Source organism: Podarcis tiliguerta (assembly GCF_965153285.1).
Source record: "Podarcis tiliguerta genome assembly, chromosome: 5".
In the NCBI taxonomy this organism is placed as follows: Eukaryota; Metazoa; Chordata; class Lepidosauria; order Squamata; family Lacertidae; genus Podarcis; species Podarcis tiliguerta.
Genome location: NC_139538.1, coordinates 44357509 through 44371401, shown reverse-complemented (window position 1 = coordinate 44371401; position 13893 = coordinate 44357509). Strand labels below are relative to the sequence as shown.

The 13893-nt window shown below is 40.3% G+C and overlaps 1 protein-coding gene and 1 long non-coding RNA gene across 26 annotated transcripts in view; one reads left to right on the top strand and one right to left on the bottom strand.

Moving 5' to 3' along the window:
• The window catches only part of SH3PXD2A (SH3 and PX domains 2A), a 250465-nt gene that overhangs the window by 102680 nt on the left and 133892 nt on the right, over nt 1-13893 (top strand). For all 10 annotated transcript variants that reach the window (XM_083441520.1, XM_083441519.1, XM_083441524.1 and 7 more), the window contains 2 exons: nt 1076-1152; nt 7960-8051. In XM_083441520.1, the coding sequence (XP_083297646.1) occupies nt 1076-1152; nt 7960-8051 (169 nt within the window). The remainder of the gene's footprint in view (nt 1-1075; nt 1153-7959; nt 8052-13893) is intronic.
• Nucleotides 4081-13893, bottom strand: part of LOC310678178 — a 38311-nt gene continuing 28498 nt past the window's right edge. For all 16 annotated transcript variants that reach the window (XR_014511654.1, XR_014511655.1, XR_014511656.1 and 13 more), the window contains 2 exons: nt 6008-6142; nt 4081-4924 (listed from right to left, as the gene is read on the bottom strand). This is a non-coding gene — a long non-coding RNA (uncharacterized lncRNA). The remainder of the gene's footprint in view (nt 4925-6007; nt 6143-13893) is intronic.

Below are 13893 nucleotides of genomic sequence, written 5' to 3'. Positions count from 1 at the left end.
TCCCATGTTGCGAGAAAAACCAAGGCATGTATCCCATGTTGCCTTGTGTTGGTGTAGTGGAATGAGAAGTGAAGCAAAACTTACACATGATTTATGCAGTTTAATCCCCCAGTTTAATCCTCCCTTTGTTTAGCCTGACAGGTCTTCTTAATCACACCCAGACCCACTAAATTGATATTTTGCCAGCTACTGAGGGGTGCTGGAATGCATTCTCTTATACTCCAAAGAGACAGCAAGTATTGTTAGAGCAGCCAGCACCAGCCAGCTGTTGATGAGAACCTGGTCCTGATCCTGCAAACATGTGCAACCCTTGAAATAGATGCAGGGTTATTGCAGTATCCAACCTGGAAGTTACCAGCTCATAGACAACCGTGATCAGGCTTTCCTGCTTCATTTTTCAGACCCTACTAAGCTGTCTTTGTAGGATCTAGTCAGAATGGATGGTTCTGTATGTATTAATCTCCAGCCATCTGGTGCAGCTGTTTCCAGGCAGGTTGATTCAGGCAGTAGGACACCAGGGTCCTGCATTCAGACCCCACTGTTCTGAGCCCTGATTCCTTACACCAGGGGTCAGCAAACTTTTTCAGCAGGGGGCTGGTCCACTGTCCCTCAGACCTTGTGGGGGGCTGAACTATGTTTTTATGGGGGGGGGGGGGGCAAAGAATGAATTCCTATGCCCCACAAATAACCCAGAGATGCATTTTAAATAAAAGCACACATTCTACTCATGTGAAAACATGCTGATTCCCAGACCATCTGCAGGCCGGATTTAGAAGGCGATTTGGTCGGATTTGGCCCCTGGGCCTTAGTTTGCTTACCCATGCTTACACCTTTGACTGGGTACCGATGCCTGCAGTACTAAAAATCTGACAGCCAGCCTTATTTCACACATTTTCTAGAGTGTGAAAAATCCAAACTGTCAGACCTCTTGTTCTGCCACAAGCCTCACTCATTTGGAGATGGCATTATGAAGAGATCCAAGTTTCTAACCTTTTTCTTCACACCTGGGCTCAAATAGTCAAAATGTTGTCTAGGAGGCACCTGCTCAATTTCTACATTCTCTTTTCCCCCTTAGGTAAAATCCTGTTCCGGAGAAGTCACATTCGAGATGTCGCTGTGAAGAGGCTACGGCCTATTGATGACTATTGCAGGGTAAGAATTCTTATCTTCTTAGGAGAGTGATAACTGACAGAACACAATGTGAGATGGTCACCCAAGCATATTTAGAGGGGAACGGGACTGTTTTAGCTTACTGGTATGTCTACAGAGTTTCCCTCTCACACAAACAAAAGATGCATAGTTGAATTAACTGTAATCTGAATCTGAAAAATAAATGAAGATGAAAATGGTGCTTACCCTTCAGAATGCACCCTTTGAGTTCCAGCGGTGTGTAGTGGAAAAGGACATATATAATATAGTCCTCTCTCTTAAGTGATGTCAACATCCCTATGACATTTAATTATTTCTTAAATAACTCCTGCGGCAATGTGCTCCCATCCCATCATAATCTAGACCATCCAGGGTTACACAGTTCTACAGAAGACTCCCATGGTATTTTTCAAAGTATTTCCTTTCTTCTTAAAAGTAACTCTTTACATGATTGATCACCTTGACCCAGTGCCTGCAGGAGGGCATGTTCATTCAGTATTATTTCTAATGGAAGAAGGAAAGAAAGGAGGACGCTTAGTAGGTATACCTGACCTATAGAGCTTTATAGGTCAAAGACCAGAGAGGAAGCTGCTGTATATCCTGGAGCTGGAATCCTTGGAGGTTCACTCCTGTGAGGTTGCCAGCTGCTACATCTAGAAACTGTGGTTTTTCAAAGTAAGTTACAAAGGTCTGCTGCTCCTTAAAATCAAACTGTCTCTTGCTTCACTCTGGCTGCAAATCCTATGCACATTTACTTTTGAGTAAACTCCGTAAAATTCAGCGGGGCTTACTTCTCAGTCACCATACACATAATTGGGTCCCTTTCACAATCATCGTGTTGTGTTTTCAAAATAGTACATATTTATTTAAAGGATTTTTTTACTCCACTGTTCAGCCAAATATGCACACAATTAATATAAATGCTGTTTGTATTAGAATGGTGTGTGTGCATGTATCCTCATTCTTTTGGATCCTGATCATATGAACAAAGACTCAAAGAGTATCAGGAAGTAACCAGTCTACATTAATTGATCTTATAAATGCCCTCACTGAGCATGGTTAAACAGAGGCAAAGACATGATGCACTTGCTGACTAATAGAGGGTCAAATAGGGTCTCTAAAATTAGTTCAGCTTCTGCTCCCCTCCCCCTTCCCCCGGTATAGTTTTAGGCAAAATAATGTGGTAGAAGCGTATTGATAGCAACATGCATCAAAGTTCTAAGAGCTTGAGGCCCAAAGAAAAGATAGCATTAATTCTCAACCCTCTGGCTAGGGAAAACGGAACTAAAACCTTATCTTATGAGATCAAGCCTTTTCTGCAACAATTGATGCAGTGTCTGGCAAATGAAGGCGTAATGGCTGTAACCACGTGTACTCACACTGTATCCTTCACATTAATCGTTCAGACAGGAACTGTGCAAAACATGTGCATATGAAATAATGTCATGGGTTCACTGAACAGACGTGCTGCTCAGAAAGCAGGAATTCACTCCAAGATTGTAGAGGTGGCCTCTGACCCCACCCAGAAAGCAGACATTGGTTACTTATCTAAGATGCAATTGTTTGAGAAGCAGACAGTCACTTACTGGCGCGAGGGACGTGTCTGAGAAATACATGCTTGAGAAATTGTTATATCGTTTATGGCTGTGATAACGAAGGCTACCTAACTGCTAGTCAGTATTCATCTTGGCCTTGTTTACTATCTGTGTCAGTGGAATCTACCAAAGCATTCCCCTTGCAGCGAAGTCAGGCTCCTTTTGTTCTTAAAAATTCTAATCAATACTGAACGAAGTACAAGCTGCAGCTTGACATGAAGATTGTGTGTGTATGTGTGCGTCTATATTGATTGAGTGTTAGTAGGGCTGTTCCATCGACAACACTGTAGTTATTAAAAAAGCAGCAGTCCCTTCTCTACTGAGATTCACAGTTGATTCTTTGAACTCACGTGATATGGAATGTGATCATGCAAATGCCCACTAATTGGAGACATCATATTATGCCCAGTGTACAAGTCAGCTAGGGTGGCATGGTGAAAAAGAGGGAGGCCCTTGCACTTCTGATAGTTGTGCATTTCAGCAGGTGTAGCTTGCATGGCAACGTGGTTTATCACGACGTACAAACACAGCCCTTTTTTCTAACACACACAATGCTTCTCCAGTTACAGCGGTGCTCTGTGGGAAGTAGTGCAACTGACATGCACTGGGACTTGTATGATTGGACCCAAAGTTAGGGAATAATATGCCAGGAAATATTTGTGCCTCTTATAAAATAAATAAAAGAAAACAAACTGGAACATAGACAGTGAAAAAGAGAATTTGAAGGGGTGGCCTAAAGGTTTGCAGTGTAACTCCACTCTGGTTAGCCTCAAAACTCTTCAGCTGCCCCTTGGCTTGTACCAATGTGTGAGGGTATCTCTGTGAAAGTCTCTATCAAACTAAAACCTGCCAAAATATGAGTAAAATGTAGATAAGAAAAATAAAATTTAAAAAACACAAAAACTTCACATTGGACAGTTTTGTGGTTACTCTCACAACAATCCTGTGAAATAGGTGCAAGATGATGATTGGACTTCGTGGCAGAGACGGATTTAACTGGGTTCTTTCTGGCCCTAGTTTAACACATAATAACTTGGTATAGTTGTTAGGACCTAACTTCTGTACTGTGTTATAGATGTGAATGGTTAGAGCCAATTTCATGCCATGTGCATTTGGCAAATATATAGCAAACTTGTCTTAAGGTGATGGTTGGACTGTGGACAATTCCAAAAGTCTAGTGCAATCCTTGATTGCAGCTGCCACAATGGTATCAGTCTGTCAGTAGATCACTACCTCAAATTCACACAGTGTATATATATGTAGCATGGAATTGGTACCAGGCCATATTTGGTCACATCAAATCATTTTTTCCAAATTATGCCCTAGAAACAGCAGATATGGAATTTATTTTATTCAGCAGAAAGAAGCCGTGCAAATCAAAGCACACCAATCTCTGCATATAGAGAAACTCATGGCAAATATTACTTTCAAAATCAGATCTGCTCTATAGCTGACTGGAATCTTTTAAAGTGAAGAACAGGAGATGCTCAGGCTACCTCTGCTCAGCAGACCTCCCAAGAACCCGTGTGATGTGTTTCATAGCCATACAGCTGCTAAAGTAAATAACTCAACTTTGATAATTAGGCTCTTTCTGGCACCGTAATGGAAGTCTTTCCAGAGGCAAGTTGAGGATCAGGCACAGTAAGGGATCTATTTTTTCATGTATATAAACACAAACAACAGAACTCTGAATGTTTTGCCTGGTAATCAGCAAGACTGTGTGAGCTGCGCTTGTAAATATTTCTTGCCCACTGGAATTTATCTCCCTGGATCATTTTACTGTTAGCAAACTTGGCATTATTTTTGTGTGAATTGAACTCTTCCAGGGCCCATCTGAAGCAGCTTTCTTCTTTCATCTTTGCAGTTTCCCCCAATCTGAAATAATGAGCTACTTCTTCATAGGCTTTCTATACCAGACACATTTCATTCTTTAGTAAGGGTTCTCAACTGTTGTGGTCACATAAAGCCTCTCTAAATGTGTTTGCGATGTATCTTGCACTGTTAATGCATATAATGCCTTTCCCATTCTTATTTGCCAAAACATTTAATTCCATTTGTTAAGCCAGTGGCGTCTTTGCTACCTTGTCCATTCCCCTTCTCCATGCCCCCATCCTCTGCTACTTAATTTCTTCTGATGTCCTTCTGGATCATTCAGACCAAAGTCTCTTCAGCCCAGTATCCTGATCCAACAAGATAAATAAATAAGCATTAAAAAGCCTTTGCCCCCTAATAGAATTACACTTCCCAAGGGAATGACTCCAAAACCACTTGAGCCCAGAATGTAGAGGCACTTGCAGAATGTGGTTCCGTATCATTGACACCTTTCGATAGTGCCTATTAAATCAGTACTTGATGAGTGACAATTTTCCCCACTCTGATGTCCCTGCCGTTTTGTGAGCTTTTAAAAAGCATTTGAGATTTCAAAACAACAATATTCCCCAAAGGCTTTAGAGGCTGTTTGCTCCCTCTCCCTCCACTCAAGTGCTACAGGGATCTTTTAGCCTTTTGAAAAATTGACAAATGTGAGCAGGGCTACGTAGCCTTTACTCTCACAGCAATGTCTTGACATTTCATTAACCTTTTCCTTAGGGGGAAAAAAACCTCCTATGAAATGGTGTGTTCATCTTCTCCAGTCGCGAAGTACATATATCTTCTGTTTTGAAGTAAAAGAAGCAAACTGATATAGCTGTCGCTTAACAACAAAGCTATTGCTTGCAGCCCAACCCCCACTGGATTGTGTAAGGACGATTTGCACTACTGGTGCTGTGTGAGGCTAGCTCAATTGCAGAAACAATCTACACAGGTTCTATTCAGATGTCATGCTGTCCAGTCGTCCAACAAAATCTTGGGGACAAGCTTTGTATGAACTCACTCTTTCCTCACCTTTCTTCCTATAAGCAGGCCCATCTTAATGGAAGACTTACTGGTTTGTCAGACTACAAACTGGTTTGAATTTCCAGACCAAAATTGCAAATTCAAGTTTAAACTTTGGCTTGCAATCCTTATTTGGCTCATAAAATCAGGATGTGTTTCATTAAACCAGGCACTGAAGGGGAAAGGAGAGGAGGGATTATGCATGTATAGTGCCTGATCCTGCAAACCATGGGCTGGATTAACACAGGCACCTGAATGCAAACAAAGGGATCTCAGGGTGCCCTTGCATGGTTGTGGGCCATACCAGCTTTTATAGTTTTAGCAATTCCTTCCTATCAGTTATATGGAAACAATACCAGTATTTCACACAATTAATGAAAAGTATTTACCTCTAATCACCATGCACAGAAGTAAAACAGCATAAAAGGTTCTGGGATTTTTTCGGCTCCTAGTGCAGGCAGGAAGCCATGAAAAAGAAGGAAATATGGAGGTCTTCTAACAGTCGGGGTGGACTTTCTTAACTCCTGTTCCAAGAAAATCATATCATAAATCGTGGATATAATCACAGTCAAGCCCACATTTTCAAATCACATCATGGCAATATAATTGCAGTCAAACTGATCTTCTGTTTTTATGATTAATTTTAATTGATCCTATCCACTGCATGGTTTCCCCCCGTAATATGTATATGCACCACTTAGACGCTTGGGTGATTAAACAGTATATAAACGTAAATAAACAAACCTTATCAAATTGCATTAAATAATGGAAAGGATTTTTTTCCCAAACATGAAAGGCAACCAACAAGATCAACCAACATAAAGAAACAATGAAAAGCAATTGCTTAAAAAAATATGCACCATCACAGAACAAGGTATCAGAGCACTATAAATCAGGCACATAGTAAAAGAGTTACCGTAGATCTAAGTTTGCTAGTCCTAATTGGTAGGGCATTCAAATTGCCAAGACCCATCTAGAGAAAAAAACCAATTTTAAAAATCTGCTTTTACATCCAGATAAGCCAGGCAACCTCATTCTGGTGAATGGGTTTATAATAAGTCTGAGAAGATTTGGTTATACTGAACTCTTTGGTGACAACCTGTCTCAGGGCTTACCCATACTTTTCCCCGGGGAAAACCACTCTTTAGCTCTCAATAGGAGCGAACAGCAATTGGGTTTTCCATGGATTTCCATTTGCTTCTATTTAGAGCTAAAGGGCAGGTTTTCCTTGGGAAAGGAGCAGGGTAAGGGGAAAACCTCTCAGACCCATACTTAGAAGGCATTGGTCAAACAGAAAACCTCTCAGACATGTGCTTTATAGGCACGTGAGGAGCAGTAGTGTGGACGAGCCCTTAGAAAAAATAGTAAAAAAACTCCTACCCATTATCCTTGCTGATTTGTTTAAATCTCTTTGCAATCTGGGAAGTCAAAATTGTTGTGTCTGATCTGTGCATAAACACCAGCCATTGGAAATTGGAAGGAAGTATTCCTAATACCTTTTTTGAAAAATAAATAAATAAATAATAGAAGTGGATCACCATGGCATCATTTTGCACAGGATAATGATCAAAGGATATCTGAACCTTTCATCAAGACTCAAAACCATGATGCACAACAGTGCTCTTGGAACAGGATATAAATCTCAAGTAAATTAATTGGTTGGAGGCATTGGGAAGTATAAAATGGCACCTTGCCCATCTATAACTACAATAGGTCAAATGTTCAAAGTTGTAGTAAAGCATCTTTAGGTGACTTATGAAATGAGTGATATTATAATGTCAAGGACTTTGTTTTTTTAACAAAACATTAAACAAGAATAGTATAGGTATGTTTTGACCCAGAACAGCTAGCTTTTGTGCTTATTTAAATATAGAGCATAAGATTGTTTCTTCCTTTTATACCAGCTAATGATACCATTACAAGAGATGGTGTCTTTCTCTTTGAAAATTCTCCATCACTAAGGACTAGTCTACATTTCTGCTTGTCCCATGCCTAGAAAGGGACGACCAACTAAAGCAGGCTTTTTCAACCTTTTGGTCTCAAGGTGTTGCTGGACTACACCTCCCATCACCCCTGACCTGCGGCCATGCTGCCTGGGGATGATGGGGATTGTAGTGTAACAACATCTGTGGCCCAAGGTTGGGGAATATTGAACAAGGATTGACAGCTGTGAATCTGCTTGAAGACCAAGTTTGTAAGTCCAATTTGTGTTTTTATGTCATCCTGTTTTTATTCACTAACATTTCTGGGTTGATATGATCCAAAACTTTTTTTCTAAAAGAAATTCTTGTTACTTGGCATATTTTAAAAAACTGACTTTCCCTTATATATTTAAAAACAGGCATTGGTGAAGCTTCCCCCTCACATTTCACAGTGTGATGAAGTCTTTCAGTTCTTCGAGACCAGACCAGAGGACCTAAACCCTCCTAAAGAGTAAGTTCCATTGTTGCTTTTGCTGCTGCACTTCTCCAATTTTGTTAGCGAGGAAGGAAGCTAAAGGTCATTGCATTTTATCGCATCCAGAGGATGGAAGAACACTTGGTTTTATTTTAAGCTTTTAATTCCCAGGGAAATGAGACTATAATTTGGCACATGTAAGTCTGTGTGTGTGTGTGTGCGCGCTTATGCAAGGGGAAAATTGAAACAAACTTGGCATCTGTTTAATCATAGGTCAGAGGACAGAACTTTTCTCGCTTTGTTAGTTTGCCTAATTGTGTTCTTCCAAGGAATCATTAAAGTCATAAAAGTATTGGCTTTATCAGCTGAAGGAAATCCTGCCAGTTAAAATATCAAGTTTTAATCACCGTCTACCTTACCAGATATACTCATGCAATAAGATGATTTGCAAGGCTTTGATTATGATCCGTGACGGATACAATATCCGGAGAGCCTATTTTTTGGAAGCCAAAAGCAAAATCAATCACACCAAGAGAGCAGATTCTGCTGGATGCAGAAGAGAAATATACCTGCCATTCTGCTAAATTACCAATAACTATATTATTTGTGTTATATATCTCCTCCCAGCAGACTATAATTAGCAGGGTGGTTTTTCTCTCCCCCCCCCCCCCCAATGTAGGGCTCAAACTCACAACTCTCAGATCAAGTGTCTCACGCTCTACCAAATGAGCTATCCTCTCCGGCCTCCTAGTACTCTGTCAACCCCACAAAAGGGCATCAAGTGTACCTAGGAAGGCGTTGTGAATGTTCCTCTGCCTCATTTGTATTGCAGCTGTTTACTAGTGGGATGCAGCTACCAGGCGATATAAAACTAAATTACACATTATGTATTTCCAAATATTGTCATTTTAAAACAGCAGTAAGTGGGGGTGGAGGGATTGGAGCAGTAGTGCTGGAGTAAATTTGAACTATTTTCTTCATGCTGTTTTTCTGACCTAATTTCACCCGCAAAGCTGTGGTTAGCCCTACAGGATTTTTTTCTCCTCATATATTTTCTGCAACTTTGGGAGTATTTCAGTTGGGAACAGGTATGTGGGCCCTGTTCTGATCAGATTTTAAATGATGAACCCTAAATCCTTGGAAGTGGTTGAGCACCTATCAAGCTAACTAGCTAGCTAAACAAACAAACAAACGTAATCAAAATGTTATGCATCTAAAGGGATACCTAATTCAAAATATTGTGATTGGACAGGAAGCCAGTTATGCATGAAATCTGACATTTCACCAGCAGATGCAATGAAATTGCCTCCCCTCCCCTTCTCCCTGCAGTCGCCGTACCTCGCAATCTACTCCAGAGGGGTCCTCCAAGCCTTCAGAGTATATTTTAGGGGCAACATGGGCAGATTCTTGGAGTAGGGGAGGAAGAATGAGCCCTGTTTACACAAATTGAAATCCATTGTGCAAATAGATCACTACAGGTGGTTGTCACACTGCATCGCTAATTCCATAATGTTCTGCATAAGAAAGGTAGTTCTATTCACCTATCCACTCTGCTTTCAAGAAAAAGAAATATGCCTGTTTCTGATAATTGCTTTTGCACTTATTGATCTGCTCTCTGGTTTCCAGCAAAGTAATTGATATCTTTGGAGATCTGAACTGTTTTACCATGGTATATAATTGAATTTATATTGGCAGTCCAGCCAGATGTTCTCATCCTGACCTAGAGGTAGAAGGAGGTTATCAGGCATTCCTCTTACATGCAAAGATTTATTTATGTGTTTAAAAATGGGAGGAAGTGGAGCCCTTTCTGCCCCAAGTGCATGCATGATCACACACCTTTTGAGTGACTGAATAAAAACTGATTTTCCAGGCAACACACACACACACACACACACACACACACACACACAATGTATTGTTTATAAAACTGCAGGTGACTAGTGCCATCTTATGAGAAGCATTTCCCCTTTTGTCTGACGTGAGTTAGAGATGCCACTTCTGAGAAGGTGACTTCTGTGAAACATAAACATACATAATCATCAGTGAAAGAAAGATTGGGCTGTACCTCACTCACACTCAGAGCAAACCCACTGAAATCAATGCACTTGTTAGTTATGAGTGATTTTAAGCCCACTGGATCTACTCCAAGTGTGACCTACTTTGACATAACCCTGTCCTTCAAAAAAGCTTTTTTTATTATTCATATGTAAAGCTACACAGTTTTAATTGATTAATACAATTCATGATTAATTCATAACATTTATTGAATAGAAAAGATGCCCCTATTTTGTATCTGAGCTTATCTGTTAAACTCCTCATATATTCTGTACATGCTATTTGTAAGAAAAGCACTCAGTGGCCTGGTTCAGATGTAATATCAAACCATGATTGGTGCAATGTGTACAAGCTTTTAAAGACCCTTGAGCTCATGCTTTCTCTCTTCGCCGTACAGGCTGAAATTTCTTCCCTCCCTTCCTTGTTTGTGGAAAACCACTGTCTGCCACTTTGTACAAACCTGCAAAACTATCTGCAAAACTTAACGCCACAAACTAGGATTGCAAACCATGGTTTGATCCTAGTTTCCATACTGGTTTGTAGGACAAGGCAAACCATGGTTTGCTGGTTCAGATGAAATTGCGAACAATGCCAGAAGCTAGGAGGGGATCCTGTCATGAAAGGAAAGGGGAAGGAGGAAGGAGCCTGAGGTCTCATCCACACCTTGGCTTGGCCTGCATTTTCATCATATTGTGTATTAATTCCTCTGGGTCCAAGAGCTTTTCTTGTTGTTCCATAGCTGTGCATTGGAAAAATCTGATCTTACCCACTCAACTGAAGTTTGGTTAAGCAAAATCTCTCTTCAGATTTTCCACACATCTGAAAAGATCCAACTCAGTGGGTAAGATCGTATTTCTGCAAGGGACAGTCACATAACAATGCAAAAAGCTCTCAGACTAGGGTGAATTAATTGGTACACAATACAATCAAAATATGGGTGAAGCAAAACTGCGGATGAGCCCTGTGTGAGGCTTAAGTCTCCCTCATGTGGCACTAAGCTGTGGTTCGGCATTATGTCTCAAACATCCCAGTATCTCTAAATTATTTCTTCTTCAAAGAAAATATCTGAACAAGGCCACATTCTTTTCTTTTCTTTTAAAAAAGTTTTAATTTCTTTTAAGATAAGTAGGTAGCTTTTAGGTGCTTTAAAGAATATCGTATCCAAGAGATAAATGTCAAAAACTGCTTGGTAAAGTCACCACCACATCATCAGTCTTTCTGCCTGTCTGCACTGATGGTCTTTGATGCACTCTGGCCCCCAGAAACACAAACAGCAGATCAAATAACCTCATGTTTTGACTCAAAACGACAGGCAGCTTATCAAACTATCAGAGCTTCTGATTTAATTGAAATTTCACAGATAACCCTAGACCTGATTTTCAGAACGGGGCCTCAGCTACCAGAGGAAATGCCATTATGACTGTGATCATGTTAGAGAAAAGATTGTTCTAGCAGAACACAAGATTGAGATAATGGCCATGGCAGTGAGTGAGGAAGCCGGCCTAAAAGCATGGGGCAAAGGAGGAAGCTAGGGAGAGGAAAGCATGAGGCAGCTGAGACAATGGGGTGAACAGGATGAGTGCTCAAGTTATCAAGGAGGGAAGGGAGAGACGAACATGACTAGGATTCTATTAAACATCTTGAACATCCCCAAAGCACTAAATAAATAAATACCTGTTGCGATATAGGTCAGGTTGATGTACTCATGTTGAATTCATGTGATCTATTAAGCATGGGCAGCTGTGGAAGGGCTGAGTAAGAAAGTTTACTTTGCAGAGGCACCTTCTTGGAATGTGAAAACCAGGGTTCAAGCCATTCAGTTTGTGACTCTCATATCCTTGGAAGTGGCACTAAGTATTCTAGCCTAAGCCAATGAAGGGCAACTGCAAGAATCAACTGTGGTATATATCCCATATTCAAGAGATTTCAACACCCTCCTCAGAAGGCAGACATCAAAGCATTGTGGTGAACCTCAGGATATTTTATCTGTCCAATTGCATTTGCTTTTAATTAGAGTCTTGTGGGTTCTCTGAAAAATTGTCAGGAAACCACTGGAAACTACTTGCTGGTAATCCCTATTACTTTAAAAAAGATTGTAGGCTTAAAGTTAGAACCAAAAGCGATTGCTTTGTTGAATTATGATAGGGAATCCAATGACTTGGAGTAGAGAATGGCACATTGGGAAGCAGAATTTTAAGAACTTAACAGTTCTTAAAAGACAGCATGGTTATATTGACAATATGATCCATCTGTTTCAAGAATGTTAAGTGAAAAGTGGGCACCTTTCATCATTACCAATATGTAAAGTTGGGGTCATTGTAAAATATGTTAATTAACCATGTGTGTGTGTGAAGCTGCCTCAGTTTAAGTAATATTAAATTCTATGGCATCCTGATTATATGTTCCCAAGACAACAATACACCAAATGAATAAACATCACAATATAAGTACCGTCAGAAAAAAATGCATGGTAGGTTTCTCACTTCCACTTTTAAGATTCTTCAACTACTTGCGATGGTGAGATCAAAAGAAGCAGAAGAGTTTGTTGTAGACCCTTAGATATGGGACCTGAATATGTGTACACATGCACTTGTCTTGTTGGGTAAGGCCTTTAATCTGTTAATCTTTTCCCCCTACTGAGTGGTGGTGGAAATATCACAGCACAGCTGAGCTCCATTCTTGCAAACTTCCTTTAGGCTGCCCAGAAGCATAAAAGAAAAGCTTCCATTGTTCTCTTATTCCATCTCAATACACAGATCAAGTCCCTGTTGTTCAGATAGCGATGAGGCTAAAGCCATTAAAATGCATGTCTTCACAACAGGCTGTAAAAGGCTAGAAATGGATCATGAAATCTGGACATACAAGTGGCTCCATCTAAAGAGTTTTATTTCTCCCAGTCCTTCTTAAAAAATTTTTCACCTGCATAGGCTAGTGACTGGCCCTCTTTGAAGGAATGGAATCACCTGAATTAAATTTAAGAGCCCCTTCTGAGAAAAGTTTGCGAGCATTTTAAGGAGCATTAGAAACTAGACAGATGAGTGATCCTTGAATTCATTGGGGAGCTAGAACAAGTGGTGGAAAAAGAAGTAGATCAAGGAGAATAGGAGATTAAAAGGTAGTTTTCAGACTTCAGGGAGGCAGCGCTTGCCTTTTCCAGATGGAAATATCAAAGAGGCCCTGATAGTGAAGTGTGTGTTATGATGCTTGCAGCAGATGAGGAACAGACATTCTGCAAGTTTGTGTGTTGGTGTTTCTAGATGTACGGGGAAATAAATATTTTTTAAATTTCAGCTTTAATTTTTATGAGATTAATTCCTCCAGTCTATTACACCTAAATTTTTTTTTTCCATTTCATTGATGGATTTGCCACTTTCATTACTCTTCCTGCAAACTGGGTACTGTAGTTTTTTGAGGGTGCTGGGAATTGTAGCTCTGTGAGGGGAAAACTACGGTTCCCAAGATTCTTTGAAGAAGTCATGTGCTTTAAATGCATGGTGTGTAACTTTTCGGAGACAGAGGGAAATGCATGGATATCCCAATGCATTCTGATCGTGAGAATATATAAATTGTTCCCATGGGATATTTGGGTCCATGATTCATCTTCTATGGGGAAATAACTACAAATGTATTTTAGTGGATTTCTTTGTTCTCTCTACTATTGTACATATTGATCTTTTAGAAACTTTTACTGTGGGCCAACCCCACAAAAGTGTCATTGAACACCTCCAGGGCTTCATCTGTAAGCTTTCCATGTGCATTTAGATGTACTTAGTACATAACCTGACCCGTTTCTGTGTAACACTTGCATGCCAGCAGCAAACAT